This window comes from Enhydra lutris, unplaced genomic scaffold, assembly GCF_002288905.1.
Source record: "Enhydra lutris kenyoni isolate GAN:26980312 unplaced genomic scaffold, ASM228890v2 scaffoldscaffold4, whole genome shotgun sequence".
NCBI lineage: Eukaryota > Metazoa > Chordata > Mammalia > Carnivora > Mustelidae > Enhydra > Enhydra lutris.
This window is the reverse complement of record NW_019154088.1, coordinates 56,128,767-56,156,269: the sequence shown is the minus strand read 5'-3', so window position 1 is coordinate 56,156,269 and position 27,503 is coordinate 56,128,767. Positions and strand designations below refer to the sequence as shown.

The 27,503-nt window shown below is 35.9% G+C and overlaps 1 protein-coding gene across 1 annotated transcript in view; it reads right to left on the bottom strand.

Annotated features, from left to right (window-relative positions):
• LOC111140676 (pecanex homolog 4) overlaps positions 1-27,503 on the bottom strand; it is a 42,752-nt gene that overhangs the window by 6,454 nt on the left and 8,795 nt on the right. Inside the window, exons 2-10 of the mRNA XM_022492888.1 lie at positions 23,712-24,456; positions 17,736-17,915; positions 17,130-17,644; positions 16,818-16,918; positions 16,569-16,691; positions 12,108-12,468; positions 9,203-9,306; positions 3,430-4,466; positions 2,638-2,824 (exon numbers count right to left, since the gene is read on the bottom strand). Of these exons, the coding sequence (XP_022348596.1) occupies positions 2,638-2,824; positions 3,430-4,466; positions 9,203-9,306; positions 12,108-12,468; positions 16,569-16,691; positions 16,818-16,918; positions 17,130-17,644; positions 17,736-17,915; positions 23,712-24,409 (3,306 nt within the window). The 5' untranslated portion in view covers positions 24,410-24,456. The remainder of the gene's footprint in view (positions 1-2,637; positions 2,825-3,429; positions 4,467-9,202; positions 9,307-12,107; positions 12,469-16,568; positions 16,692-16,817; positions 16,919-17,129; positions 17,645-17,735; positions 17,916-23,711; positions 24,457-27,503) is intronic.

Genomic DNA, 27,503 nt, shown 5'->3' with positions numbered 1-27,503 from the left:
TTCTTCAGCGGGGAGCCTGCTTCCTCCTCTAGCTCTCTGCCTGCCTATCTGTCTGCTTATGATCTCTGTCTGTCAAATAAACAAATAAAATCTTAAAAAAAAAAAAGAAAAAAAATAGTACTAATTCTTCCAGTCCACCTTTCCATTTATTTGTGTCTTCTTCAATTTCTTTAATCAATGTCTTACCGTTTTCAGTATAAGTTCTTTCATTTCCTTGGTTAAACTTACTCCAAGTTATTTTATTTTTTAGATGTAATTGTAAATTGTTTTCTTAACTTCTCTTTCTGATAGCTTGTTATTGGTGTATAGAAACAACAGATTTTTGTGTATTTTTGTATCCTGCATCTTTACTAAAGTTGCTTATTATTTCTAAGTTTTTTGGTGGAGTACTTAGGACTTTTTATATATAATATCATGTCATCTGCAAATAGTGACAGTTTTAATTCTTCCTTTCCAAATTAGATGACTTTATTTCTTTTTCTTGCCTAATTGCTGGGGCAGGACTTACAATACTATGCTGAATAAAAGCGGCAAGAGTGGGCATCTTCGTCTTGTTCCTAATCTTAGAGGAAAAGCTTTCAGCTCTTCACCATTGAATATGATGTTGGCTGTGGGCTGTCATATGTGACCTTATTACTGAGGTACTTTCCTCCTATATCCATTTTGTTATCCACTTTGTTTCTTCTTTAAACATGGTTTCTTTCAGTTCTCTGAACATTTTTATAATGGCTACTTTGAAATCTTTGTTAAATCTGTCATCTAGTCACTCATAGGCAATTTACCCCCCTGGTATATGGGTCTGACTTTCCTGTTTCTTTTTATGTCTTATAATTTGTGTTCAATACTGGACATTTTATGTAACACCACTGCAGTTCTGAGGATTGACCCTTGCCCCCCTACCAGGGCTTGTTATTTATTTATTTATTAGTTTAGTAAGTGGCTGGATGGCTTTAGTGAAGTTAATTCCCACTCTCCCTACAAGTGTGAAGCTTTTGATTTTGGTTCCTTGGGGAGTGCAGCCTTGTGAATGTCCACAGTTACTCTGAGATAGCAGTGGTTTTAGCAGGGCTCACTCCATCTGTTAATTGCTCACACCCAGGTGTTAAGCTCCAATGATCGCCAGGTGGTTGCTTTATGTTTTCAACAATGTCCTGGGAAGTAAATTGTTTCATAGACTGATCCAATTAAACGTGGGAACATTTTTTTGACCCCAGGAGGGCTCTTCTCTACTGTTTCTTCTCCTAGTTCTGTTTACCTACTCAGCATACAGTTTAGTTTATGTGTCTAACAAATTTACCAGTAGCCCCTTAATTACTTTTTACCACAGCTCCATTGTTTTTGAGAGCATCTTAGGTGTCAACATATCCACACTGTTGCAAGTGAAATAATTTCCTTTGGGAGAAATTTAGAAGTTGTGTTTTGTTTTGTTTTGTTTTGTTTTGTTTTGTTTTATGATTGACTTCTCCCACTGGGCAAAATCTCTTAGCCAGAGCTCTGTATCTGGGGGTGAGACAACAGCATGCTTCTCCCTGAGAGACACCTCTGCTTTAGGAGGCAGAAGGCAGCAGTAACCTCAGGTCTTCTTGACTTGCCTCTCCCTGTGTGGAACCTCCACCTTCTAGGAGGTAACTGGGCCCCATTATTCTCAGGGGCACCAAGTCCACAATAAAGCCTCTATCCAAAGAGATGGGTTGGCCAAAAAGGAGTTCTCACCTCTGAACTACACATGCTCAGAACCTAGCCTCACAACAGGTAGCTGGAGGTAAGATAAGAAATGCTGAAGCCCTGACTCTCCCAGGAAAACAGTCTTCCAACTAGGAGCAGAAGTGAGAAGGAACCCTTCTTGTTTAGATCAGTCTGAGGAGTTTCTCTCTTGTTGAGTTGGGAAGGAATGGGGCCTTGGTCGAAATACTGCAGTCTCTCACTACTCTTATTGGGTTTTAGTTGAAACTTTTGAATAAATATTTCTTCCTTTGCAAATGCCCTTAGGATCATTTCCAAGTCTTTAAATGGTTGTTTTTTAAAAACAACTTTCATTATTTTTGATGGGGAGGAAATCTACAGAGCTCTTCAAGCTGCAATGCCAGATATAGAACCTCCAATGAGCATGTAACATTGAATCACACTGTGCACATCTGATGACATTTTAAATGTAATGAGAACCACCACAAATTTCTTTTAAAAAAAAAGTTATTTCCTATTTGGAGTCTCTGAATTTTTACAGGTCAGTTTGCTTCAGATAAAACACTGATGTCAGCAAAAGGAATACTTTGCCACTTATAAATTAATTTTTCTTCTAGGAGTCAAATCCAAAGTGATAATTCATGACTCAGATTTGGCATAGGAATATAATCCATTTAGTCAAATATGTTATAGCATATTAAGTTTACTTGGCTATCTTAGTGCAGTTATTGCACATTGGCTATACATTTTAAATTAGCTCATATTAGGTTTGCAAAAGTAAATAATCAGTCATTCTAGGATTGTACTATGTTGGCCATGAAGTCATGATTACAAAGGCCTTAATGATATGATTAATATATCCATACCCAGAATGCTGTATCTCTATCACTTAAATACTTTAGTTTCTTTAAGGTCAATATATGAAAATGTTTAAAAACACATTTTTAAACTTACCATATTAGGGTCATATCCCAGAGAAAACAAGTACGGTTTTTCTTGTAAAATTGCTTCCTTCCACTTTTCATCAGATACCAAACCAATGTACCAGTCAGTTTCATATTCTTCAAGGCAGTTAGTCAACTCTTTAAAGTCTTCTATTGGACCTAAACTTGCTTTATCAATCATTAGTTTCAGAGTATACCTTAACAATGGAGAAATAAAGAATTTTAGAAGTTTTAATAAAATTTATAAAATCAACTTCATAGATGAAATAGACTCTGTTCAATCAATATTTTTAAGACATTGCACTAAAATCATACATATTTCAGATAAAAAGATCAGGAAGAAATGATGGAGTGAAGTAAAAAAATCCAATAAGTCAAATGAAAAACAGGTTCTCCATATAAAATAAAAGGAAGTGGAAATTAAAATGTAATCCTGATATAATCACTGTACATACTAAGCATTTCTTTTATTTTTAGGAAAGTGATTATTATTTTTTTTTAATATTTTATTTATTTATTTAACAGAGAGAGACACAGCGAGAGAGGGAACACAAGCAGGGGGAGTGAGAGAGGGAGAAGCAGGCTTCCCACAGGGCAGGGAGCCTGATGTGGGGCTCAATCCCAGGACCCTGGGATCATGACCTGAGCCTAAGGCAGACGCTTAATGGCTGGGCCACCCAGATACCCCAGAAAGTAATTATTTTTTATAGTTAGAAATGAAGAAGTATCTCCTTTTAGGTTTAAAAAAAAAAATCAGTATTTTTCTGCCAGTTACAGTTTATGAATAATCAAAATGAATTACCTGAAAGCTTTCAGTGCTAGTTGGAACAGTTCTGGCTTTTCTGTGAGCCAATCCAAGGCAAGAGACCAAGGCAAAACGCCGCTGTAAACTCTCAATATATGACCAGGACTGGGAACCATACTGTCTACTCCAAATAAACTAAAATAACAAGTCATTACTGCATGAACATAAAAGTCTTTTAAAACTCTGTCCTTTGCAATTTCTTCTAGGACACTTGAGGCATTTTCTTCTGAATGAAAACATTCCAACTGCCTTAACACAAATTGGTACCACTCTTCTGGAAAGAGTGAGCTCATCTCCCTCATCTTGGAATTAGGCAAACAGCTAGATGTCCACTCTTCAGGTAAGCGTAACAAGTGAGAATGAGAACAACTGAATTCCACAAGGGGGATATATGCCACATCTTTTTGTTTTCCTTTGTCAACAACAGGGTATCCCAATATAACTGACTTGTAAAGACTGTTTTCAGGAAATGTGCCTTCAGAATGCTCACCAACATCCTGAGACTCTACTGATCCTGGAATAGGAAAATTTACACCTGGTACAACTTTTAATTGATCTTTTTCTTCTTTTCCTTTTCTGATAGTTGGCTCATCACCAAAAACATTATCATCAGACCAGTCATCCAAAATTTCTGAATTTAAACTATCTGAGTCTTCTGGAGATTGGGTTTGTAGTGAAGTATTCAAAGCAGGCAGGATTATTAGAGATGCTTGCCCTTTACTTTCAGTTTTGTGAACAACCTCCTGCACATGAGGCCTTCTTGAACAGTACTGAAGAAGTAGCCACACAAGTACTTTAATAAGGTCACCTTTAAATTCTTTTAAATTATCATGAGAATCGATTATGCCAGATAGAACATTCCTGGCATCAGAATAGAGTTTTACTGGCAAAACAGTATAGGGTGTCAAGACATTTCCAAAGTGTTCATTAATAGAACATACTCTTGAATATTCTTGTTCAAAGGCACTTAGAAAAACTTCATCAACTCTTTGAGCTTCAGCAGTATGACAGGATGTCTCTTGCAATTCTAACCCCTAAAGAAGAAAGAGAAAGTACTTGAATTTATGATCACTTATTACATAGAGAAAAGCAACTACTTTTGTATATTCCCATGGAGTGGATTCTAATAATGAAAATATGGAAAACGCAAAAAAAAAAAATTCCTTAACTCAAGAGCTACACATTTACTCAAACTTATTGGCACTTCAACACATTTGATGCTGCATATAGAGGTGAAAAGTTATGGTACTACTTTAAAAGAAATTACAGAAATGCCACTAGAAATTGGCAAAACAATTTAATTAACTATGACCATAATTTTGAAAGACTATACGTATAGTGAAGGTTGAATCATACTTACAAAATACTTTTTTTCTTTTTTTTAAGATTTTATTTATTTATTTGATAGAGAAAGAGAGAGAGAGAGATATTGAGAGAGCACAACCAGGGGAAGTGCCAGAGGAAGAGGGAGAAGCAGGCTCTTTGTTGAGCAGGGAGCCCAATGCAGGGCCCAATCCCAAGACCCTGGGATCATGACCAGCCTAAGGCAGATGTTTACCGGGCTGATCTACCCAGGTGCCCCCAAAAAACTTTTGTAAATATAAAATTTTTTGGAGGGCAAAAGGCAAAACTGGAATTATTTAGCATATACAGTAGTTTTCTATCCTACTTTAAATGACAGCATTATTCTACTGTGGATATTCTGGAATTTATTCAATCATTTTTCTGTTCCAGATATTTATTTATTTATTTATTTATTTATTTAATTATATTTTAAAGATTTTATTTATTTATTTGACAGAGAGAGATAGAGGTCACAAGTAGGCAGAGAGGCAGGCAGAGAGAGAGGGGGAAGCAGGATCCCTGCTGAGCAGAGAGCCTGATGCGGGGTTTGATCCCAGGACCCTGAGATCATGACCTGACCTGAAGGCAGAGGCTTAACCCACTAAGCCACCCAGGCACCCCTGTTCCAGTTTTTTAATTATAATAACATTATTATCATCATACAGATTTATGTATTTGGTTACTGTCTGTCTCCTCCAACTATAATGTAAACTCCATAAAGCCGCTCTCTTTTGGTTACTATTACGTCTGCAGTGCCTAAATCAGTACTTGACACAGAACTGGTATGCAGCAAATATATGTTGATGAAATGAATACTATGAATGTGTTTTTAATTTATTTTTTACTTATTTATTTTTTAAAGATTTATCCATTTATTCGAGGAAGAGAGGAGTAGAAGAGGAAGAGAGTCCCAAGCAGACCCTGCGCCCAGTGTGGAGCCCGATGTGGGGCTCAATCCCACGACCCTGAGATCATGACCTGACCTGAAACCAAGAGTCTGATGCCCAAATGACTGCATCACCCAGGCACCCCTGAATGTGTTTTTAGTGAATTTTTATTACTTCTCTATAAGGAATCATTTGAAGAGGATGCAGCAGGTCACTGTTTACTATTACTATTGCTATCATTGTTTACTTATTTATATATTTTTACAAAGTTACCAGTGCCTTTAGTAAAAGACAATGCTGTCACGTTGTGTTAGGGTCCAGAGAAAGAACATAGGATATGAACATCAGAAGCCATTTTTAAATCATGGCTTTACCAGGTGTTTGCACAGAATCTTGAGTAGGTCACTTACCAAGATTCCTTTTCTCTTTCAAAGAAAACTAATCCTAGCACATAGGGTTGTAAAGATTTAAGTAATGAAAGTGCTTTGTTGGGGTGCTTGGGTGGCTCAGTCAGTTAAGTTAAGTGTTGGACTCTTGATTTTGGCTCAGGTCATGATCTCAGGGTTGTGAGATCAATCCCCACATCCAGCTTCACACTGAGCCTGGATCTGCTTAACATTCTCTCTCTACCTCCCCTTCTGCCCCTCACCCCTCACAATCTCTAAAAATAAATAATTTTTTAAAAAGTGCTTTGTAACTTTAAAGCATATAACATACAAATAAATGTTGGTAAGGTGGTATTGCTAAGCCACCTGTGTCCAAAAAACTGAAAAGAAAAAAAGACTGCCATCAAAAAAATGTATCTTTACATTATATAATGGAGCACAGAAGAGCAATAAAGGAGCCACATTATTAGACATTATAAAACATACCATTTTTTAAAATAGAGCCTAAATGAAGCAATGAAAATGCCCTCAATATTTTTTAAACATTTTTTTAATAATGCCCTCAATATTGCATGAGATTTGCCTTCTCTTACTTACACAGGTTAGACTAGGTTCTCAAACTTTAAGTGAGTCAGAATCACTGGACGGCAGTTAAAACATAGGTTGCTGGGCCCTCCTCTAGTTTCTGATTCAGTAGTTCTGAGGTGGTGCCCAAGACTGTCCCTTTCTAAGAAGTTCCAGGAGATGTCAATATTACTAACCTGGGGAACTGAATTTTGAGAACCACTGGGCTAAAGAAAAAGCTTTTTAATTACCAGCAATTTTATCCTGTCTGTGCTAAGACAAAAAATTCATTCATTCACTACTATTCATTCAACAAATATTTATCAAGGGGCTATTAAGTGCCAGACAATATTCCAGGGGCTTAGGCTATATTCCTTCAAACAGAGATCCTTGCCCTTGTGACAATTACATTAGAGAGTAAAGGGATACAGACAGTCAACAATGAAAATAAGTAAATTATATAGTTTGTTAGAAGGTATAAGTGCTAGAAAAATAGAGAAAAAGTAAAGTAAGCCAAGGAGAACTGGCAGTGCCAGGATGGGAGTGGGAATACAATTTTAAAAAGGATAGCCATAGGAACGCCTGGGTGGCTCAGTTGGTTAAGCGGCTGCCTTTGGCTCAGGTCATGATCCCAGCGTCCTGGGATCGAGTCCCACATCGGGCTCCTTGCTTGGCAGGGAGCCTGCTTCTCCCTCTGCCTCTACCTGCCACTCTGTCTGCCTGTGCTCGCTCTTGCTTCTCTCTCTATGTCAAATAAATAAATAAAATATTAAAAAAAAAAAAAAAGGATAGCCATAGATCTCACTGAAGTGATGTTTGAGCAAAGACTTGAAGGTGGTAAGGGAGTTAGCTGTGTGGTTATGTGAAAAAGAGCATTCCAGGTAGAGAGAATAGCCAGTAGGCTGGAGTAGAGTTAGAGGATTCAAGTAGTAGATGAGGCCAAGAAGAAATAGAGAGCCTGACCATTTAGGGCCTTGGCTTTTACTCTGAATGAAAAAAAGAGATTCACTGAAGGGTTTTGAGTAGAGAAGCACCATGAAATGAGTTAGATATTAAAGATTACTCTAGCTGAGAATAGACTATTGGGAGGCATAGGTAGAAAGAAGCAGGGAGACCCACGGGGAGACTATTGCAATGACCTAAGAAAGAGATAAAGATAGCTAATTGTAGGGTAGAGAGAGGTGGTGGCATATAGGATATGGCTTAAAGACAGCCAACAGGATTTCTTGTTGGATTGCATGTGGGGTATGGAGGTAAACAGGAGTGAAATACCACTGCACTAAAGCCCAAATGTTTTGGGGCTGAGCTACCAGAAGGGTGGAGTTGTTATCAAGGACTGCTAGGCTCTGGAGAGTCTGTTGTTTTTGTTTTTGTTTTTTTCATTTTGTGTACTTTATTTTTTAAGCTTTAATTCCAGTAAAGTTAACATACAATATTCTGTTAGTTTCAAGTGTACAATAAAGTGATTCAACAGTTCCAGTCTGATGTTAATTAAGAGGTCTAGGAAAGAGGGGCACCTGGGTGGTTCAGTCGGTTAAGCATCTGCCTTGGGCTCAGGTCATGATCCCAGGGTCCTAGGACTGAGCTCCGACTCCAATTCTGACTCCCTGCTCAGTGGCAGTCTGCTTCTCCCTCTCGTCTGCCCCATCCCCCCTACTTCTGCGTGCTCTTTCTCTCTCTCTCAAATAAATAAAATCTTTTTTTTTTTTTTAAGATTTTATTTATTTATTTGACAGACAGAGATCACAAGTAGGCAGAGAGGCAGGCAGAGAGAGAGAGGAGGAAGCGGGCTTCCCGCCGAGCAGAGAGCCCGATGTGGGGCTCGATCCCAGGACCCCGAGATCATGACCCGAGCCGAAGTCAGGGGCTTTAACCCACTGAGCCACCCAGGCGCCCCTCAAATAAATAAAATCTTAAAGAAACTAAAAAGAGGTCTCGGAAAAGAGAAGGAAGCATCAAAGGAGAATGACAAGGACTGACCCATGAAACAAGCTAAAAGAAGATACTGTGTCAAATGCTGCAGACAGGTCAAATAAGACCAGGTCAGAGAACTGACATTAGATTTAGCAATGTGTTAGCCAGCAGATACCTTAACAAGAGCAGTTTTGGTACAGTAATAGATAAGAGGGTCAAAAACCTAGAGTAAGAGAGAATGGGAGAAATGAAATTTGAGATTGATTTAAGTAATTCTTTTAAGGCATTTTGCTTTAAAAAGAGGAGAAAGGCAGGGTGTAGCAGGGTAGTAAGGATCAGAAGAGGTTTTTTTATTAAGTTGAGAATGCTTATGTGGAGTAAAAAAATATTACTAAGTCACACTTTTGAGATGCTCAACTAGATAAGGATATAAAGAACAGGCCTGGACAAAAAGAGGGCAAGTATATTTTGTTACTACGCTCTATTACACAATCAACACTAGTCTATCTAGAATGTGTTCATATTGAAATATACTTTAAAAATCCCTTAGGCATTTTCACAGGTAATTAACTGATACTCTTAAGTTGAGCTATTAAGCGTATACTATGTCTATAACAGGTAAAATTTTACACATGTGCTATAAAAATACTAGAGAGGTTTCAAATGTACATTGACCTTAATGTTAATACAGCAGTAAGTATAACCACATTCTAGAATCATTATCCATATTAAACGATCCTGAAAACGGCCCAAGTAATGAGATCCAGGTAAGAGGAGACCTAAAACAAATTAGAAAAAAAAAAGTAAGTAGTATTCAAGCTTGTTTTATTTTGCCATGTGAATCTTCAAAACTGATAAGACACTTGGAACTGATTCATAGCTCCTTTATTCTCTCTTTATGTAATAGAAACAATTATTCATTGCCTATCAGGGGGCATTAAATTAAGCTTTTGATAGGAACAGGAACAGTTAAAAGAGAAAATCTATAGGTAATACATAAAAATTCAAGGATATATTTTCCAGAGAAACAAATTAGAACCTGCTATATAAAATCCTAACTACAGTAGGAAAAGTAGAAAAGTATTAAATATAAAAGTATATAAAAGCCAACTTCACATTATTTATTTAAAGCATTTTGGACATTTTTTTATAAACACACATATAAAAATGTTTTGTGGTGTTAAAAATTTACATAAAATGCTACTACCACACTGTATAAAAACTTTAAAAAATTAGTTTTCTCTTAACATTATGTTTCTGAGATCTGCCCATGTTGACTGCAAATAGTTCAAGTCATTTGCACCTACAGTTGAGAATTCACTGTATGAATACAGCTAAATTTGAACATTCATTTCCCATTTATAAACACATTCCATATATTTCTAATTTTTCTCTATCATAAATAATACTGCAGGGATTACCTTTGTGCTAGTCTGCTTACGCTATGTGCTGTACAGTAAAGAGTTAACATAGCAGAAATAACTGTTACCCTTTGAAAGTCCTGCTTGCAAAGCTGTCTGATGGCTGGCAATGGGGACTTGCGTTTCTGGAGAATTCTCACCATCCTCCTTGATAAGTAAGAGTGTCATTGTGTCTAAACAGTTTGTAAAAACAATACAGTTTATACTGAACACCTGTTTTCTTTCTAGGAGTCTGGAATCTTGGTACATGCTAGGCAGAGGGTGGCCCTCATGACCACACCCCAATAAAAGCCCCAGGCACTGAGTCTCAAATAAGCTTCCCTGGTAGTCACCGTATCACACAGGTTGTGACAATGTGTGACTGGGGAATTAAGCATGTTCTGAATGATTCCATCGGGAGAGGACATCTGGAAGCCTGCACCATGATTTACCCCATGTAACTATTCTCTTCATTGATTTTGTTCTGCATTATTTTGCTATAATAAATCTTAGCTATGAGTACAAATATATATTGAGCTCTGCAAGTCCTCTCAGTGAATCATCAAACCTGGATATGGGCTTGGGGAACCCCCAAAACACATGTACAAAAGTTTCTCTAGAATCAGAATCTAATTAGAATTATGGAATCTAAAAGTGAATCCCTAGGTCATGGGATACGTACACCTTTACTATAGACTATTAGTTTACTCTTCAAGGTGGTTATACGAATTTATATTCCCTTCTAGTAGGGTGTGAAAGTTTCTATTCTTCATACCCTAGCCAATACTTGGTAATGTCAGACTTTTACGTTTCTGTCAACCAGATGTGTGTGAAATGTTATCTCATTGTTCCCCTCCCCCCCAGAGAAACTTTATGACACAATTCTTGGCTGAGTGTAACTGATTCCATAATAAAGTATAATTTCTACCTTAGGTATTTATTACTTTAGATGTGAGTCAAACCTCACAGGTATTTTTATAAGTGGTATAATATTATATGATAAACCTTAATTAAAACTGGATGAAAAGATGAAAAGTGTAGAATATTTTCTTTGAGAGAGAAAAATGATTATTCATTAAAAAATTTGTACTATAAAGTTTTTCCTAAATTATCTCCCAAATTTAGGTAACAAATAATTAGAAAAGTTCAATCCAAGTAGGTATTTCATTAAAATTCTAATTTGAAATTATTATGCTGCCTGGAATCAGTTTGCCAAGATGTCACTGGATATTTCTAAAACAAGATTCAAAGGCTAAGGCATACGATAGGAGACAGCACACTACGGTCATCAGCTTGGGCCTTATCTAAAACCAACCTTGAGAACCTTGAGAAGCACAATATAGTTGAATTTGTAGTTAAGTGTACAATGAAAGCATTAACTCATAAAATTAGTTCATCCTCATAAAAATTTTTTTTCTTGCTGATACTTCCATAGTACTTCACTTTGGGAGGCTACTGATCATTGACCACTGCTTTTGTTATCTTGCCCTGAAACCTTGTCAGACTGTTTACATTGCCATACAGTAACTAACAAGATCCTAACAAACTCCCTTAAGCCCTTCAATCTTGTATTATGGAAAGCTAGTTTTTACTATTTATGGATCTAAACCATTGCATCTACTTGATGTGAACTCACTATAAATTCATGGAAATTTTGGAGGATAAGGTGTTTTCATGGTTAAGTAGTGGGACTATAGCCTGATTTTATCCAAGAAAATATTTTTTTAAAAAATGTCAAGTCACCTTAATGAAATTTCCCCTTACTATTTTTATGACTTTATTTACCTCAAAATAAGGAGCAAGAGATATACTTCTATTTCATAGTTAGTCCTTCTGCCATATATCACAGTATTAGAATCTATATAATAGGGGATGCCTGGGTGGCTCAGTTGGTTAAGCGGCTGCCTTCGGCTCAGGTCATGATCCCAGTGTCCTGGGATCGAGTCCCATATCGGGCTCCTTGCTCAGCAGGGAACCTGCTTCTCCCTCTGTCTCTGCCTGCCTCTCTGCCTACTTGTGATCTCTCTCTCTCTGACAAATAAATAAGTAAAATCTTAAAAAAAAAAAAAAAGAATCTATATAATGGTTGAATCAAAAGACTTCTTTTGTATGTCCTTTTTTTTTTTTTTTGTATTTTAAAGATATCAGTGAGGATTTTTTAAGCAAAAGCATTTACTTACCTAAACTTCCAGCTGCCATTGCAGCCTGCAGTGCAGTGGTCAGACCTGGGACCATCTGGTCGTAGTACACCGTGTCTGCGCACACGCAGGCCGCAGTGCCCACTGCTCCTGGCCAAATCTGAACAGGTCGGGGAAAGCCCACCAAGAACAAAGGAAGGGTGAAGAGGGGGAGTAAGGGAGAGGAGAGTAGTGTAGAGAAAATGAGGAAGACCAACACAAATGGAGAGAAGACAATGTTGAGAATACATAAAGTGGTGGTTGACTTTCGACGTTTTTTCTCAGTCCACGATGCCAAAAGTACAGTCACAGCAAATTGCAGCTTAGAGATGAACTGAATCAGACGATCACGCATGATGCCAACCTGTAGAGATGTAAAAATCTTTCTTTTATTCTCAAAGACTTTATGAATTTTCAAGGTCACATAAGGAAAACTGTATAATTTTATTATTGCTACAATATTTTTGTGGAAATAGCCCTTATATGAGATTCTTTGTTGTGATTTTCTCCAACCCCACAAGTAGTAAATGAGTCTACATTTTTAAAAGTTTGGGCTCCCTTAGGAAAAAAGTAATAACAAAGAGGACAAACAGAGTGCTAGGATAGCTTAAAGTTGACTAACTTTTTGCATTACACGCTTGTTAGGTCATAAGAACCGGAAGTGGTAAATAGTTAAGTAACTATCCTTAATTCATTCTTATTTTAGAGAGTATTATACAGATAAACAGAAGTCATAAGACAAACCTTAGTAGATTGAAATCATACAAGTATGTTCATACAAATCATGCAAAGTATGTTCTTTAACAAAACAGAATTTGATCAACAATAGAAATAAAAAAAATAATAAAGGAATCTTGAAATTAAAAGACACAATGCTGGGGTGCCTGGCTGGCTCAGTTGGTTGAGTATGTAACTCTTGTTCTTGGGATTGCAAGTTAGGTGTAGAGATTACTTAAAAATAAAATCCTACCAAAAAAAAATATTAAAAGATACATTGCTAAGTAACCAAGGGGTCAAAGAAGACATCACACAAAAAAATGAGAAAACATTTTGAGATGAATGAAACAAAAACAACATACCAAAACTTGTGATTCAGCTAAAACAGCGCTCAGAGGGCAATTTATAGCTAGCTTTAAATGCCTATATAGAAGATCTTAAACCAGTAAGATAATCTTTCACCTTAGGAAACTAGAAAACAAAGCACAAACTGAACCTCAAGTAAGCAGAAGAAAGGAAATAATAAATATTAGGGCAGAAATGAAAAAAAATAGAGAATATAAAAATAATCAAGAAAATCAATGAAACCAAAAGCTGGTTTTTTTGAGATCAATAAAATGGACAAACCTTTAGCTACACTGACCAAGAATAAAACAGAGAAGACTCAAATTATTAAAATCAGGAATGAAAGAGATAACTTTACCTTATAGAAATCTTACAGAAAAAAATTAGGACAATAAGAGAATACTATGAACTGTATGCTGATAAATTTGATCACTTAAATGAAACAAACAAGTTCCTAGAAAAACATAAAACAACTCGAAAAGAAATATAAAAACTGAATAGACATATAAAAATTAAGGAAATTGAATTTGTAATTTAAAAGCTACTCAGAGAAAAGCTGAGGCTCAGATGCCTTCCATATTACAAAATACTACATACCGCAAAATATTTAAATATGATCAAACATTTAAGAATAATTAGTATGGAATTCCTAAATCATTCTATGAGTCAGTGCTATTTTGATATCTAAACCAAAGACATGACAATAAAAGAAAGCAACAGATACATATAAATATCAACCACACGAAAATACTAGTCAACCAAATCCTGCGACATATAAGCAGGATTATACACTATAACCAAATGGGATTTATTCCTAGAATGCAAGGTTGGTTTAACAACCAGAAATCAACATATTATTCCATGTTAACAAATTAAAGGGCAAAACCACATGACCATTTCAATAGACACAGAAAATACATCAGGCAAAATCCAACACCCTTAATGATAAAAAGACTAACCAGAAATAGAAGGGAACTTCCTCAACCTGATAAAGAACATCTATACTAGGGTCACCTGGGTGGCTCAGTCAGCTTAGCTTCTGCCTTTGGCTCAAGTCATGATCCCAGGGTCCTGGGACCAAGTCCCGCTGAGTGAGGAGCCCAATGCAGGACTTGGTCCGAGGACCCTAGGATCATGACTGCTTCTCCCTCTGCCTGCTGGTCACCCTATTTGTGTGCTTGATCACTCTCTCTCTCTCTGACAATAAAAAACCTTAAAAAAAAGTTTCTTAAAAAAAAAAAAAAAGGAACATCTACAATAACTGATGTCATATCTAACAGTAAAAAATTGACATCAACTTAATGGATAAAGACTGACTGCTTTTCTCATAAGATGTCCACTCTTCTCTTTGACATTATACAGGAGGTTCTGGCCAGGGCAAGTAGGTAAGAAAAACAGAGGAAAGACATCTAGATTGAAAAGAAAGAAGTAAAAATATCTCTACTATTTCTAATTTGCAGATGATGTGATCTTATATACAGAATGTCTTTAAAAAATCCACTAAAAATCTACCAGAACTCATGGAAATGAGGTTTTAGGACACAAGATTAATATTTTTAAAAAATTAATTGTATTCTCTACTCTAGCAGTAAACAAGCCAAAAAATGAATTAAGAAAACAACTCTTATTTAAATCATCAAAAAGAATAATATACTTAGGAAAAATTTAGTAAAAGCGTTAAGACTTACGACACTGAAAACTACAAAACATTGTTGAAATAAAGTTCTTTTTTTTTTTTTAAGATTTTATTTATTTATTTGACAGACAGAGATCACAAGCAGGCAGAGAGGCAGGCAGAGAGAGAGGAGGAAGCAGGCTCCTCGCTGAGCAGAGAGCCCGATGCGGGGCTCGATCCCAGGACCCTGAGATCATGACCCGAGCCGAAGGCAGTGGCTTAACCCACTGAGCCACCCAGGCGCCCCTGAAATAAAGATCTTAAAAAAATATAAATACACATCATATTGATGGATGGGAAGAATTAATATTTTTTAAGATGTCAATACTCCCCAAATTGATCTACACATTCAAGGTAATCTCTACCAAAGTTTCAGATGCCTTCTTGCTAAAACTTAAAAGCTGAAACTAATATTTACATCATAATGGAGGGGCACTGGAAGAGTCAAAACAATCTTGAAAAAGAACAACAAAGTGGGAAGACTCATACTTCCTGATTTCAAAACCTACTACAAAGTATAGTAATAAAGATGGGATAGTACTGGCATAAAGACAGACATATAGATAAATGGAAAAGAACTGTGGGTCCAGAAATAATAAACTCTTACATTTGTCATTTGATTTTTGACCAGGGTGCCAAGAAAAGTCATTGAGGGAAGGATAGTTCTTTCAATAGATGGTGCTGGAACAATTGTATATCCATACATAAAAGAATGGATTTGGAATCCTACCTCATATCATGTGCAAAAATAAGCTCAAAGTAGATCATAGACCCAACTGTAGGAGTTATAGTTTTAACTGTAAAACTCTTAGAAGAAAACACAGTAAATCTCTATGATTTGGGAATAGGCAGTGTTTATTAGAATGATCCCAACAATTCAAGTGACAAAAGAACAAAGAAATAAATTGAACTTCAGCAAAATTAAAATTTTTTTTTGCTTCAAAGGATATTATCAAGGAGAAAGCCTACAGAATGGGAGAAAATTTTTGTTTATCATATATGTCAAGGAACTTGTATCCAGAATATATAAAGAACTCTTAAACTCAACAACAAAAGGGCAAGCCACATAAAATGGACAAAGGATCAGAATAGACATTTCTCCAAAAAAATACACAAATGGCCAATAAATTTATGAAAAGATGCATAATTAGCATTTAAGGAATGCAAATCAAAATTACAATGAGATAGCAGTTTGCACCCATCAGAATGAAAAAGTCAGATAATAAGTATTGGTATGGATATAGAGAAATCCTCATGATATTGTTGGTGGGAACGTAAAATGGTACTATCACCTTGGGAAAATGTTTGGCAGTATCTTGAAGTGTTAAACATAGACCTACTATGAATTGAAATTCCAGTCCTAGATACTTAAGAGAAATGAAAACATATGTCCAAAAAATAAATGTCCAAAAGCATGTACACAAATGTTCACAGCAGCATTATTCATAATAGTCAAAAAGTGAAAACAACCTAAAAATCCATCATCTGATAAATAAATCAACCAGAGAAACCAAATGTGTATAAATGGTTTCTGGGGCTGGAGTGGGGGGTGGGAAGGATGGAGGGTAGAAATAGGGAAGGACATTAATGTGCATGAGGTTTCTTCTTACGATGTTGAAAATGGTTTAAAATTAGACTGTAGTGATGCCTACTGCTGAAACGTGTAAGTAGATGATTTTATGGTATGTGAACTATATCTCAATAAAGCTAATAAAACATATGCTTACTATTAAGAGTCTGATTCCTGTATCCACACTTCTGTTCCACCACACATCTGTACTGGAGATCAACAAGTGTACTACTGATACAATGACTGTCTCCAATAAAGCATTTTCTGTATGCTGCCATACCTGCGGTACACAAATTATCCACTTTATCAAGTAGAATTTGATAAATTTAAGTAAACTGTCAGAATAAACAAAACTGCAATTAAACTTAGCAGTACAAAAATACTATTAAGTGCTTATAAGGATTACCATTCTAAAAGCTCTTGTGAATCCAATGGAGACAGACACAGAGTGGAGCCCTTGTAAGGAACTGTCCAATGAAAGAAATGCTATCATAGCAAAGGGTGATACTAGGACAAACAAAAAAAAGGAGACAAATTTAATTATTTTGGTTAATGATTTTTATGAGCACATTTTAGCAGTTAACTGAAAAAACTAATAAACAAACCAAAATATAAACAAATAAATGCCTGTATGTTGTATATTGCAAAAACATGGGAATTCCATATTTTTGTATACTTCCTAGATATAACACAAAGTTAGTAGCTTTTATCTTCCTACCTAGATTTAGCAAAATCCGTCTGACAACACCAATCTTCACAAGCCTTGTTCGCTTTTCTAAGAATAAAGTCACAGTTCGCACATCCTTTGGATAGAAAGGGTTTCGGAAAATTCCAAAGATACAGACACTTTGAATTTCTCTAAGTATCCACAGTATTATAAGCAATATCATCAAAACATAGCCAACAACAGCCTGAGGACTGTTTTTGGAAATCTGTGAGAAACCAGCAAAATGATGCAGCAGACTAGTTTCTATGAGAGCCAAGACTAATATGATGATGTAGAAAAGGCACTCCTTCCACGTAAACTGTTTTTCTGAACCACTGGGTAAAGCCTCAGATTTGGTTCCAACTCTGTGTCTAGTCACACTGTGTTTGAAGACAAGACACATGTCACTTAGGTTAAGACTCAGTAAGAACCCAAGTCCAGTCATGAAAAGAACCACACCAACAGTGCTGGGAATGAAATACGATGTTACAGCTGTTCCAGCAGAAATGATGAACATTATTAACAACCTGCAGAGAAAAAGAAAAAAAGATTTGCTCGAAAAGAAAGATTGCACTTTAAGAATAAATTACATAGAACTTTAATATTTAAAATAATTACCGGAGGTGTGTTGACATAGATGAGCCTCCAAGGCCAAACTCTAAAACCTGCTCCATCGCCCATAAGAAAAGTGAGTCAGGTGGGGGCAGAGTCCCTAGTGCCCACAGAAAGGGTAAAAATATAAATAAGATGTGTAAAATCTGATTCACTTGTTCTAGAGCTGGTATATTTACCAAAAACCTGTAAGAAAAAGGAAACATTTAAATCATACCAAATAATATACAAAAGAGGATCTTCCCCGGAAAAACAAAACAACACATGCAACCCACTCCCTGAAACAAAGGAACATTTACAAAAAGATCCTAGTCCCAAACTGCGAAAGAGCAACATTTATAAATTGTGACCATTGTCCTTCCCCCTTATCAGCAACTGTCCCTACTCAATTGTGTATGAGATTAGCACTTAGAAAATATGTGGATTCAAATGTGGAAAGAAGGAAGAAGTAATTAAAACCAATTTACTAAATAAAATTGAATTTAGGGATTTATAAAACTGAACTGAGACCAGAGTAAAAATATTTCATCCTTAATTATCTAAACTACATTGCCTGAAATTCTACCAATGATTCTTCAGAGTTTAAAATTTTCTAATTTAAAATTATAACTCTGGGAAAGCCAAACCTTATTGATGTTCTTAACCATTAGTAGCTAGCAAAGAGTACTCTTCTTGTTCTCCTACTCCATCCTCACCCCCATAACTGTCTTGACCTTAGGTCCCAGAATTTAAGGTCAGTATAATTAATATCAGAAGTCAGCAACATTCGGTCATGAATGTATCTCTGTGGGTTAGCCTGGGAACTTAACTAGCATTTATAATATTGTTTTCATTTTATACAAATAGTGGTATGGATCTGAGAATACAAATTTGTAAAATACAATCTAATAAGTTAGAGATGGCTCTATAAAGTGGAAAAATTGGTTCCTGGCATAGCATTTACCAGTTACCCAAATATAATATTATATGGTTTAAATAATTTAATAAAAACTTAAAGCATAGAAGAATAAGCACTATCAATATATTACTAGTATTTTTGGAATAAAGCTGACCAAACACTTTGTCTGGAAACCAATAATGTCCTAATATTTACAATGTTCTAAAAATAACTTGCAAAAAAGAAAACTAAATCTCAAAACTTATAGCATAATTATACTTGAATACCTGAGCTGCTAGGAATCAAAGTCAAGGAGAAGGCACCTTCTGTAATAATTACCCACTTAAGTGTATGTTAATAGCCCAGAAGCAAATGTATAGCAACTATGGCTATAATAATGACATAATGTGTTTGCTCACACAGATATCAGGACTATGTCAGCTAATGCACTCTGTCTCATAATGTATGTCCTTCAAATTTTTATAAGGAGAGAATTAATGAATACAAGGTTAACAATGTGATGCTAAATTAGAGGACAATACTTTCTGCAATGTAGTTTTAAAATACATTTCATTCTGGGAAGAAAATACTCAAGTACCAAAAAGGAAAATCAAACCACACACAATAAACTGCAGGAAGGTCAAGGAAAACATGCAGATCTGTAGTTATTTTTCTTCTTAAAGACCGTTAACATTTCTCTTCCTAATATATCAAGGATAGTAAGTTTTGTGTAAAAATAATATATATTCAGGAAATATTTTACCCAAATTTGATTTAACCTCCCCAAATCTTTTTGTTCTTAAGCAATGACATAGAAAATCTATTTATATACAAGAGTATCATACAGAAATACAAGCATATGTAATTTAAGCAACCAAACATTATGATCACTTTCCTGTATGACTCCTACTAAATAATATGATTATTGTGGTTAAGTCTTTTATATGGAAAATATGTTTAAATTATATTTCTGATATGTAACATGAATTTTCTAAAGCAAAATATCTAAGCCCTCAAGAAAAAAACTTTGAATCTAACAACCATAAAAATATTTCAAATTCTATATACTCACTAAGATCCACATGCCCAGAAAAAAGATGTTTATAGTGGTTAAGATAACATAAATATGCATCATTCATTGAAACAATTCCTGAGAGTCTATGAACTAAGAACTATGGGTTTAACACTTGTCCTTAATAAAAAAGCACAGAAAAAAATATTTAAAATTGTTAATATACAAGTGTAGTGGGTAAAATAAAGAATGGGGAAAGAGAAAGAGTATAATATTATTATACTGTGAGGCTTGTCTCTTCAACTTTTACATTCTCTGAAATAAAATTAAGACACAATTTGATATATTTGACAACTGTCCAAACTTGCACAGTGTACACATTTCATACATTATTTACTTGCAGTATCATAGCTACTATATAAAGATCATCTTGATTATTTTGCTGACCAAATTTCTTTTTTTTTTATTTAAATTCAATTAGCCTACATATGGTACATCGTAAGTCAAGTGGGAGGTAATTGTTCTGCATAAATATGTCATCTTTTTCTATAAAAATAGATTTGGGCAGGCTTTTGTCTTCTTTAAGTTGAAAAAAAAAACTCTTTGTAATGATCGAACTGCAAACATTAAAACTGTATATTAAATCCTACTAGAATCAGTAAAAAAAATTTACACTCTTTCATTTAGAAATAAGTAATGCAGAAGGTCAAGGTAACCAAATTATGAATTAACATATTTTTTTAAAAATTAAAGAACTCAGGACATCATTTTAAATGCAAAGATGTACTATAGGCAGGTATATAATTTCTGATCTCAAAAATAGCACAGTGAGACAGTAACTCAAGAACCTAAATTCTTAAAATAATCTTATAAACTTAAATATTTTAGAAGGGGACGAATGTATATATATATATACTGAAACTCAAATTTACTGCCAACTTTTCAAAACCAAGTATTTAACTGTAGTATATTTTATGGCTAATAACTAGCAGACCAATTATAAATGGATTTCCCATAAACTAATTCTCCCCTTACATACGTGATTAGATGAAGAACAAGGATATTATAGTGTCCTCTGGTTCATAAATGTAGCACAACTAGAAGAGATTAAGATTTAGGGAATAGCAAATGGTCCCCTAAGAATAGTTCAGTTTCAGTACAAAAACTGGTTAAATATTTTTTAAATGTCTTGTCTTATTTTAGGCTGCCAAAACAAAATACCACAGACCAGGTGGCTTAAACAATAGAAGTTTATTTCTCATAGTTCTAGAGGCAGGAAGATCAAATTGCCACCACGGTTGGGTTCTGGTAAGAACACTCCTCAAGGCTTCCAGATAGCCAACTTGTCACTGCATCCTTACATGGTGGAGAGAAAGATATCAAGCTCTCTGGTCTCTCTTCTTATAATGGTACCAATCCCATTAGAATAGGACCACCCTGATAACCCAACTACCTTTCAAAGACCCCCATCTCCAAATCTATCATATTGGGGGTTAGGGCTTCAACATATGAATTTTGAGGGGGCACATACGTTTATTCCTTAATATTCCACCCCAGTCTCCCAAATTCATATTCTTCTTACGTGCAAAATATATGCATCCCATCCCAACAGTCTTAAAAAATTCCAGCATCAACTCTAAAGTCCAAAGTTTGTCTACCATCTAAATCAGACACAGGTTGAGACTCAAGGTACACCCCAACCTGAGCCAAAATCCCTCTCTAGCTGTGAACCTGTGAAATCAGATAATTTATGTGCTTCCAAAATAAAATGGCATGACAGCCCCAGAATAGACATTCTTATTCCCAAAGGGAGAAGAAGGAAAGAAGGAAGGGGTGGCATGCTCCAAAGAAGTCCAAAATCTAGCAAGGCAAATTCCATTAGATCCCAAGGCTGGGAAAGAATCTTCTTTCATTTCATACTCTGCCTTCCAGGCCTCAAACAGCTCCAGGTGGGGGTCCTACCCCCAAGGCTCTGCAGGGCAGTACCAGCCCCAAAGCCTCCAGCTTTTAGTTTGTTGAAACCAAGAAAGTAACCCTGACAATCTCTGAATTACTTTTGGGGTCATTTTTTCCTCTTCTTAAACACCTGTCAAATCTAAGAAGTCTAACAGCCTTAGTTTATTTCATCTTGTCTCTGACCCTTTTCAGAGGAAAGGTCCTTTTTCAGTTTCTGTTGAAACTGACAGTATTTTGTTCATACAACCCCATAAACTCTTAATTTAGTGGTAGTCCAGTCACACTCTTGGTGCTCACTTCAGAACATGCTTTCTCATTTTTTTTGCAATATGTATAGGCCAAAAATTTTCCAAACGTTCAAGTTCTGGTTCATTTTTGCTTATCAATTCCTTCTTCAGTTCATTTCTCCTTTCATATAAGCAGTCAGGAGGAACCAAACTCTTCTTTCAACCAGTTGCTTAGCAATCTCCTCACCTCTATATCCAATTACATCACTCTCAAGTTCTACTTTCCACAAAACATTAGAAAGTGGTTCGGCCAAGTTTTGTGCCACTTAATAATAAGAATCACGTCTCCTCCAGTTTCCAATAACAGGTTCTCATTTCTAAGACCTCACCAGAAATGCCTGTAAGTACATATTTCAAGCATGCACCTCAAAAGTCTTCCAGCCTCTATCTATTACCCAATTTCAAAGCCACTTCCACATTTTTAGGTATCTGTTACAGGAGGAACCCACCTCTTGGTATCAAAATCTGTCTTAATCAGCTTGGGCTGTCACAATAAAATACCAATGGAGGCTGGAAGTCCAAGATTAGCATTGCCAGCATGGTCAGATTCTGCTGAGAACTCTCTCCCTGGTTTTCAGACAGCAGCCTTCTCACTGTATCCTCAGACAGTGGAGAGGGAGAGAGATCAAGCTCTCCTGCGTTTCATCTTAAAAGAGTACTAATCCCATCAGATCAGGGCCCCACCCTCATTTTCCTAATTACCTCCCAAAGATCCTATCTCCAAACACCATTGAGATAAGGGCTTTAACATATGAATTTGAGGGGGACATAAAATTCAGTTCATTACGTGTCTATACATTTCTACCCACACAGGAACCTGTGAAAGAGAAAGCTGCAAGCTACAGAAACAGAAATAAAAGTCAGATTTAGAAAAGGTAAGCAAAGGGGGTTATCCAACAATTTATAAACATTTTGGTAAACAATTTTGTTTAACAACTCTGTGTTCTATTTTTCTACTATAGCAAATAAAAAAAGAATCAACATCCCTTCTACATAGTTAATATTAATATTAATATTTCTACAAATTAGAAATGTTGGGGCGCCTGGGTGGCTCAGTGGGGTAAAGCCTCTGCCTTCGGTTCAGGTCATGATCCCAGGGTTCTGGGATCGAGCCCCTCGTTGGGCTCTCTGCTCGGTGGGGAGCCTGCTTCCGCTCTCTCTCTGCCGGCCTCTCTGCCTACTTGTAATCTCTGTCAAATAAATAAATAAGATCTTTAAAAAAAGTTATTTATCTTAAATTCACCCAATCTGTACATAATATTTATGTATATAAATTTTTAATTCTTCACTAGACCCTCATAGGAAAGTTCCATCTCTTTTCATAGGTCTCAGCCAGGCTATGTTATAGATTCATAGCTTGTTATTGAAAATGAAACACAGAACTAAAATTTTGTTTATTTATCTTACCTTATAAAGGGTTTTCTTTTTACTTTTCAATAAGGTTTAATTACTGCTTTGGTATGAATGTTTAACAGAGATTACTTCTAAGAGATTAATCATCAGAAAAACCTATCATCCAGTGGTTTGGTCTTGATGACTTTCAATTCATAGGTTCATTTTTTTTAATACTAATGATGGGCTCATACTCTGTATGCTTAAAAACAAAGTGAGCAGGGGCTCCTGGGTGGCTCATTTGTTAAGTGTCTGCCTTCAGCTCATTTCATGATCCAAGGGTCCTGGGATCAAGCCCTGCATTGGGCTCCCTGCTCTGCGGGAAGCCTGCTTCTCCCTCTCCTACTTCCCCTGCTTCTGTTCCCTTTCTCACTGTGTCTCTGTCAAATAAATAAATAAAATCTTTAAAAACAACAACAACAAAAAAGCAAGTTATAAAGTATCTGACAGCTTATTACCTGTGTGTAAGATCTACAGAAACAAACAAAAAAATATAAAGAGGTCTCATAAGAGGAGTGATTTCGTAAGTATCCTGGGTTTGGAAAGTCGCAGTCTCTGCAGCTGTGTTTACAATTAATGAATATTCTCCTATACATAATGTCATCCATCCAAAGACAAACAGCAGAACAGTACCTCCTGTACTGCCATACAGCAGGGATATTCTGTTTGGGAGCAGATACCATGTTCCAAGACCACACATTAACCCAGCAAGAAAAGAATGAAGAACTGTATTGGCTATATATTTCTTGCCAGGAATTAGAAATTTGATAGTCTCAGTGCCAGCACAACTTGTAAAGTCATGTTCATCTTCCTCTGCTAAGATATCTGTAGTTAGCATTCTCTCTACTGTCACGGATTTGTTTCTGGCATATAAACTTGTGAACTGGATGATAATTGCAGCAAAAAGCATTAGTCCACCTGAAAGAGCTGCTGTGTAATAGTCTTCCAAAATGCCCAACTGATACAAGAGTGTTCCTAATCCACCCCAAACCCATGGCATCAGAAAAAGGACAGTTTGATTAACATATATGTAAGGAGGGGCGCAATAGCCTAATTTGAACCGAGGGCCTCCAAGAACAGTCTGCGGAAAGCGCTTCAGAAAGAAGTCCTGTTTGTAATCATTCAGTAGAGGCACATCTGGACTCATCCTTCTCATTCAGGATTATTCTGAAAGTCACATCCTCTTCTGTAATACAGCAGTCTCTAAGAAAAAGAAAAAAGTCACTACTTGACAATGTCATACTTAAAAGATGAGGGGAAACCCCACATTTCCATTTTTATCTCCTTAATTCCTTCAAGGGCAGGATTTAGAACTTCACATCTCTAGCTCCTTCCCATTGTCTGACACACACGTGGCACCAAACAAATAGTTGTGAAGTTGTTTTTTACTTGAAAAAGAATCATATTAATTATTAATTTATCTAGAACTTAACATTTGGGATTAGATCTTAAAGGAACATTTTTAGATTTCAAAGTCAAAGATAAGTTCAAAAAGCCAGTGCTCTCAAATCAAATCTGCCAGTGGTTTAACTAATCGTTTCCCTAAGAGTATTTGATGTTTGTTTTTAAACTTTCCCTCTATTTTAAGGGTCAGCAAAATTTTTCTCTAAGGGCTGAAGAGTAAATATTTTAGGCTTTGTAGACCATATCTCAGCTACAATGACTCAATTCTACTGTTGTAGCAGAAAAGAAGCCATAGATAAATAAATAAATAAATGAACAGGAGTGGTTGTGTTCCAGTAAAGCTTTATGTTATTTTTACCTATACCTGTGGACCAGACTCAACCTGTGAGCCGTAGTTGGCCAAACCCTGCTCTATAAAATGAGGATATTCTCTTTAATTCCCTTGAATTGGACTGAAAATAGAAGTGGAAAAAAAAATAGAAATACTATTAGTCACATCATTTAGCAACTACAGTAAACTTAGGATTTTCTGAGAATTTAAAAAGTCAAATCCTGTTAAAATAGTAAGAATTCTATAAAAAGCCACTGGCAGTTCAACATGCAGTAGAAAGAACAACAAACTGGAAATCGAAGGACTCCAGGTGTCTGACTAAATGCTTATTATTAGCTATGTTACCATAAGCAAACTACCTTCTGATTCAATTTTTACTTTCTCTGTTATCAGTTTCCAAAACCCACCCAAACTAGGAAAACATGAAACAATAATAGGATCTGTATGTGCTATAGTCTAGATTATTTCCATTTCAGGGCCACAAAATTCTAAGTTTCGGGGTGCCAGGCTGGCTCAGTTGGTAGAGCATGTATTCTTGATCTCAGGGTTATGAGTTTGAGCCCCACTTTGGGTATACAGATTACTTTAAAAAAATAAAATATTTTTTAAAAATCTAAGTATCAAATAACAGATTCTCTTCTCTTCGACTTTTCCTTTTCCTGGGATACACTTAGCATATTCTGAAAAACAGTTGCCTGACACAAGATAGGTAGCAATGTATTACTCAGGGATCACATTCTGGGCTGGAAAAGAAAAATTAAGTTTAAAGCTAACTTCATAAATTAAGACCCAGAGGTCAACGAAATAGAATAGAGAACCCAGAAATAAATACTCACATATATGGTAAAATATTTGATAAGAGTACCAAGACCATTCAATGGTGTCAGGAAAACTGAGTATCCATAAGCAAAAGAATGAAATTAGACCCTTAACATCACACACAAAAATTAACTCAAAATGGACCTAACTGTAAGACCTAAAGCAATAAAGCTTTTAAAGGAAAACATGGGACAAAAGCTTCCAATACTGGATTTGGCAATGACTTCTTGGATATGACACCAAAAGTACAGGTTAACAATAGGAAAATAGACAAATTAAACTTCATGAAAACTTAAAAATTATGTGCATCAAAGACACTATCAACAGAGTGAACAGGCAACTCACAGAATGGGAGAAAATATCTGCATATCATATATCCATCTGATAAGGGATACCTATCCATAATTTATAGAGAACTCCTAAGACTCAACAACAAAACAAACAAATTCAAAAATTGGCAAAGGATTGAATAGACATTTCTCCAAAGAAGATACACAAATGGCAATAAATGCATGAAAAGATGCTCAACACTACTAATCATTAGAGAAATGCAAATTAAAACTACAACAAAGGGCACCTGGGTGGCTCAGTTGGTTAGACAACTGCCTTTGGCTCAGGTCATGGTCCTGGAGTCCTGGGATCGAGTCCCACATCGGGCTCCCTGCTCGGCAGGGAGTCTGCTTCTCCCACTGACCTCTCTCCTTTCATGTTCTCTCTCTCAGTCTCTCAAATAAATAAATAAATAAATATCTTTTAAAACTACAACAAAATGCCACTTCACAGCTATTTAGATGGCTACTATCAGAAAAACAGAAAACAACATGTATTGGTAAGGATGTGGAAAACTGGAACCCTTGTGCACTATTGGTGGAAATATCAAATGGTTTAAGTGTTGTGGAAAACAGTACAGTGGCTCCTAAAAACTTAAAAATTGGATTACCATATGATCCAGGTTTTTGATTTCTGGATATATACCCCAAAGAACTGAAAGCAGGGTATCAAAGAAATATTTGTTACTCGTGTTCATAGTAACATTATTCACAATAACTAAAACATGGAAGCAACCCAAGTGTCCACCAAAGGATGTATGGATAAACAAAACGTAGTATATACATACAAGGGATATTTTTTCAACCTTAAAAAGGAAGGAAATCCTGCCACACGCTATAGCATGGATGAAGCTTAAGGGCCTTTTGCTAAACAAAATAAGTCAGTCACAATAAGATAAATAGTCCATAATCTCACTAAGACAAGGTACTTAGAGTTGTCAAAATCATAGAAAGTTGAATGGCGGTTGCCACGGAATGAGGAAAGAGAATGGGAGTTACTGTTTAATGGGCATAAAGTTTCACAAGATGAGAAGAATCACAGGGATGAATGGTGGTGATGACTTTACTACAGGGTAATGTAGTTAATACCACTGAACTATACGCTTAAAAATGGTTAAGACAGTAAACATTATATGTATTTTACCACACATGCACAGATTTAAAGCCATCTTAAGATAGCCCGCCTGCCTGCCTTCCTTTCCTGTTCTTTCTTCAGTTTAAAACAGTATTCCTACAAGTCAGTTCTACCCAACCAGTATCAGTCCTAGAGAGAGCTTTCAGGCATCATGAAAAGTTTAGGGGTCACAATTAAGAATTACTACTTTAGGGGCCCCTGGGTGGATCAGTGGATTAAAGCCTCTGCCTTC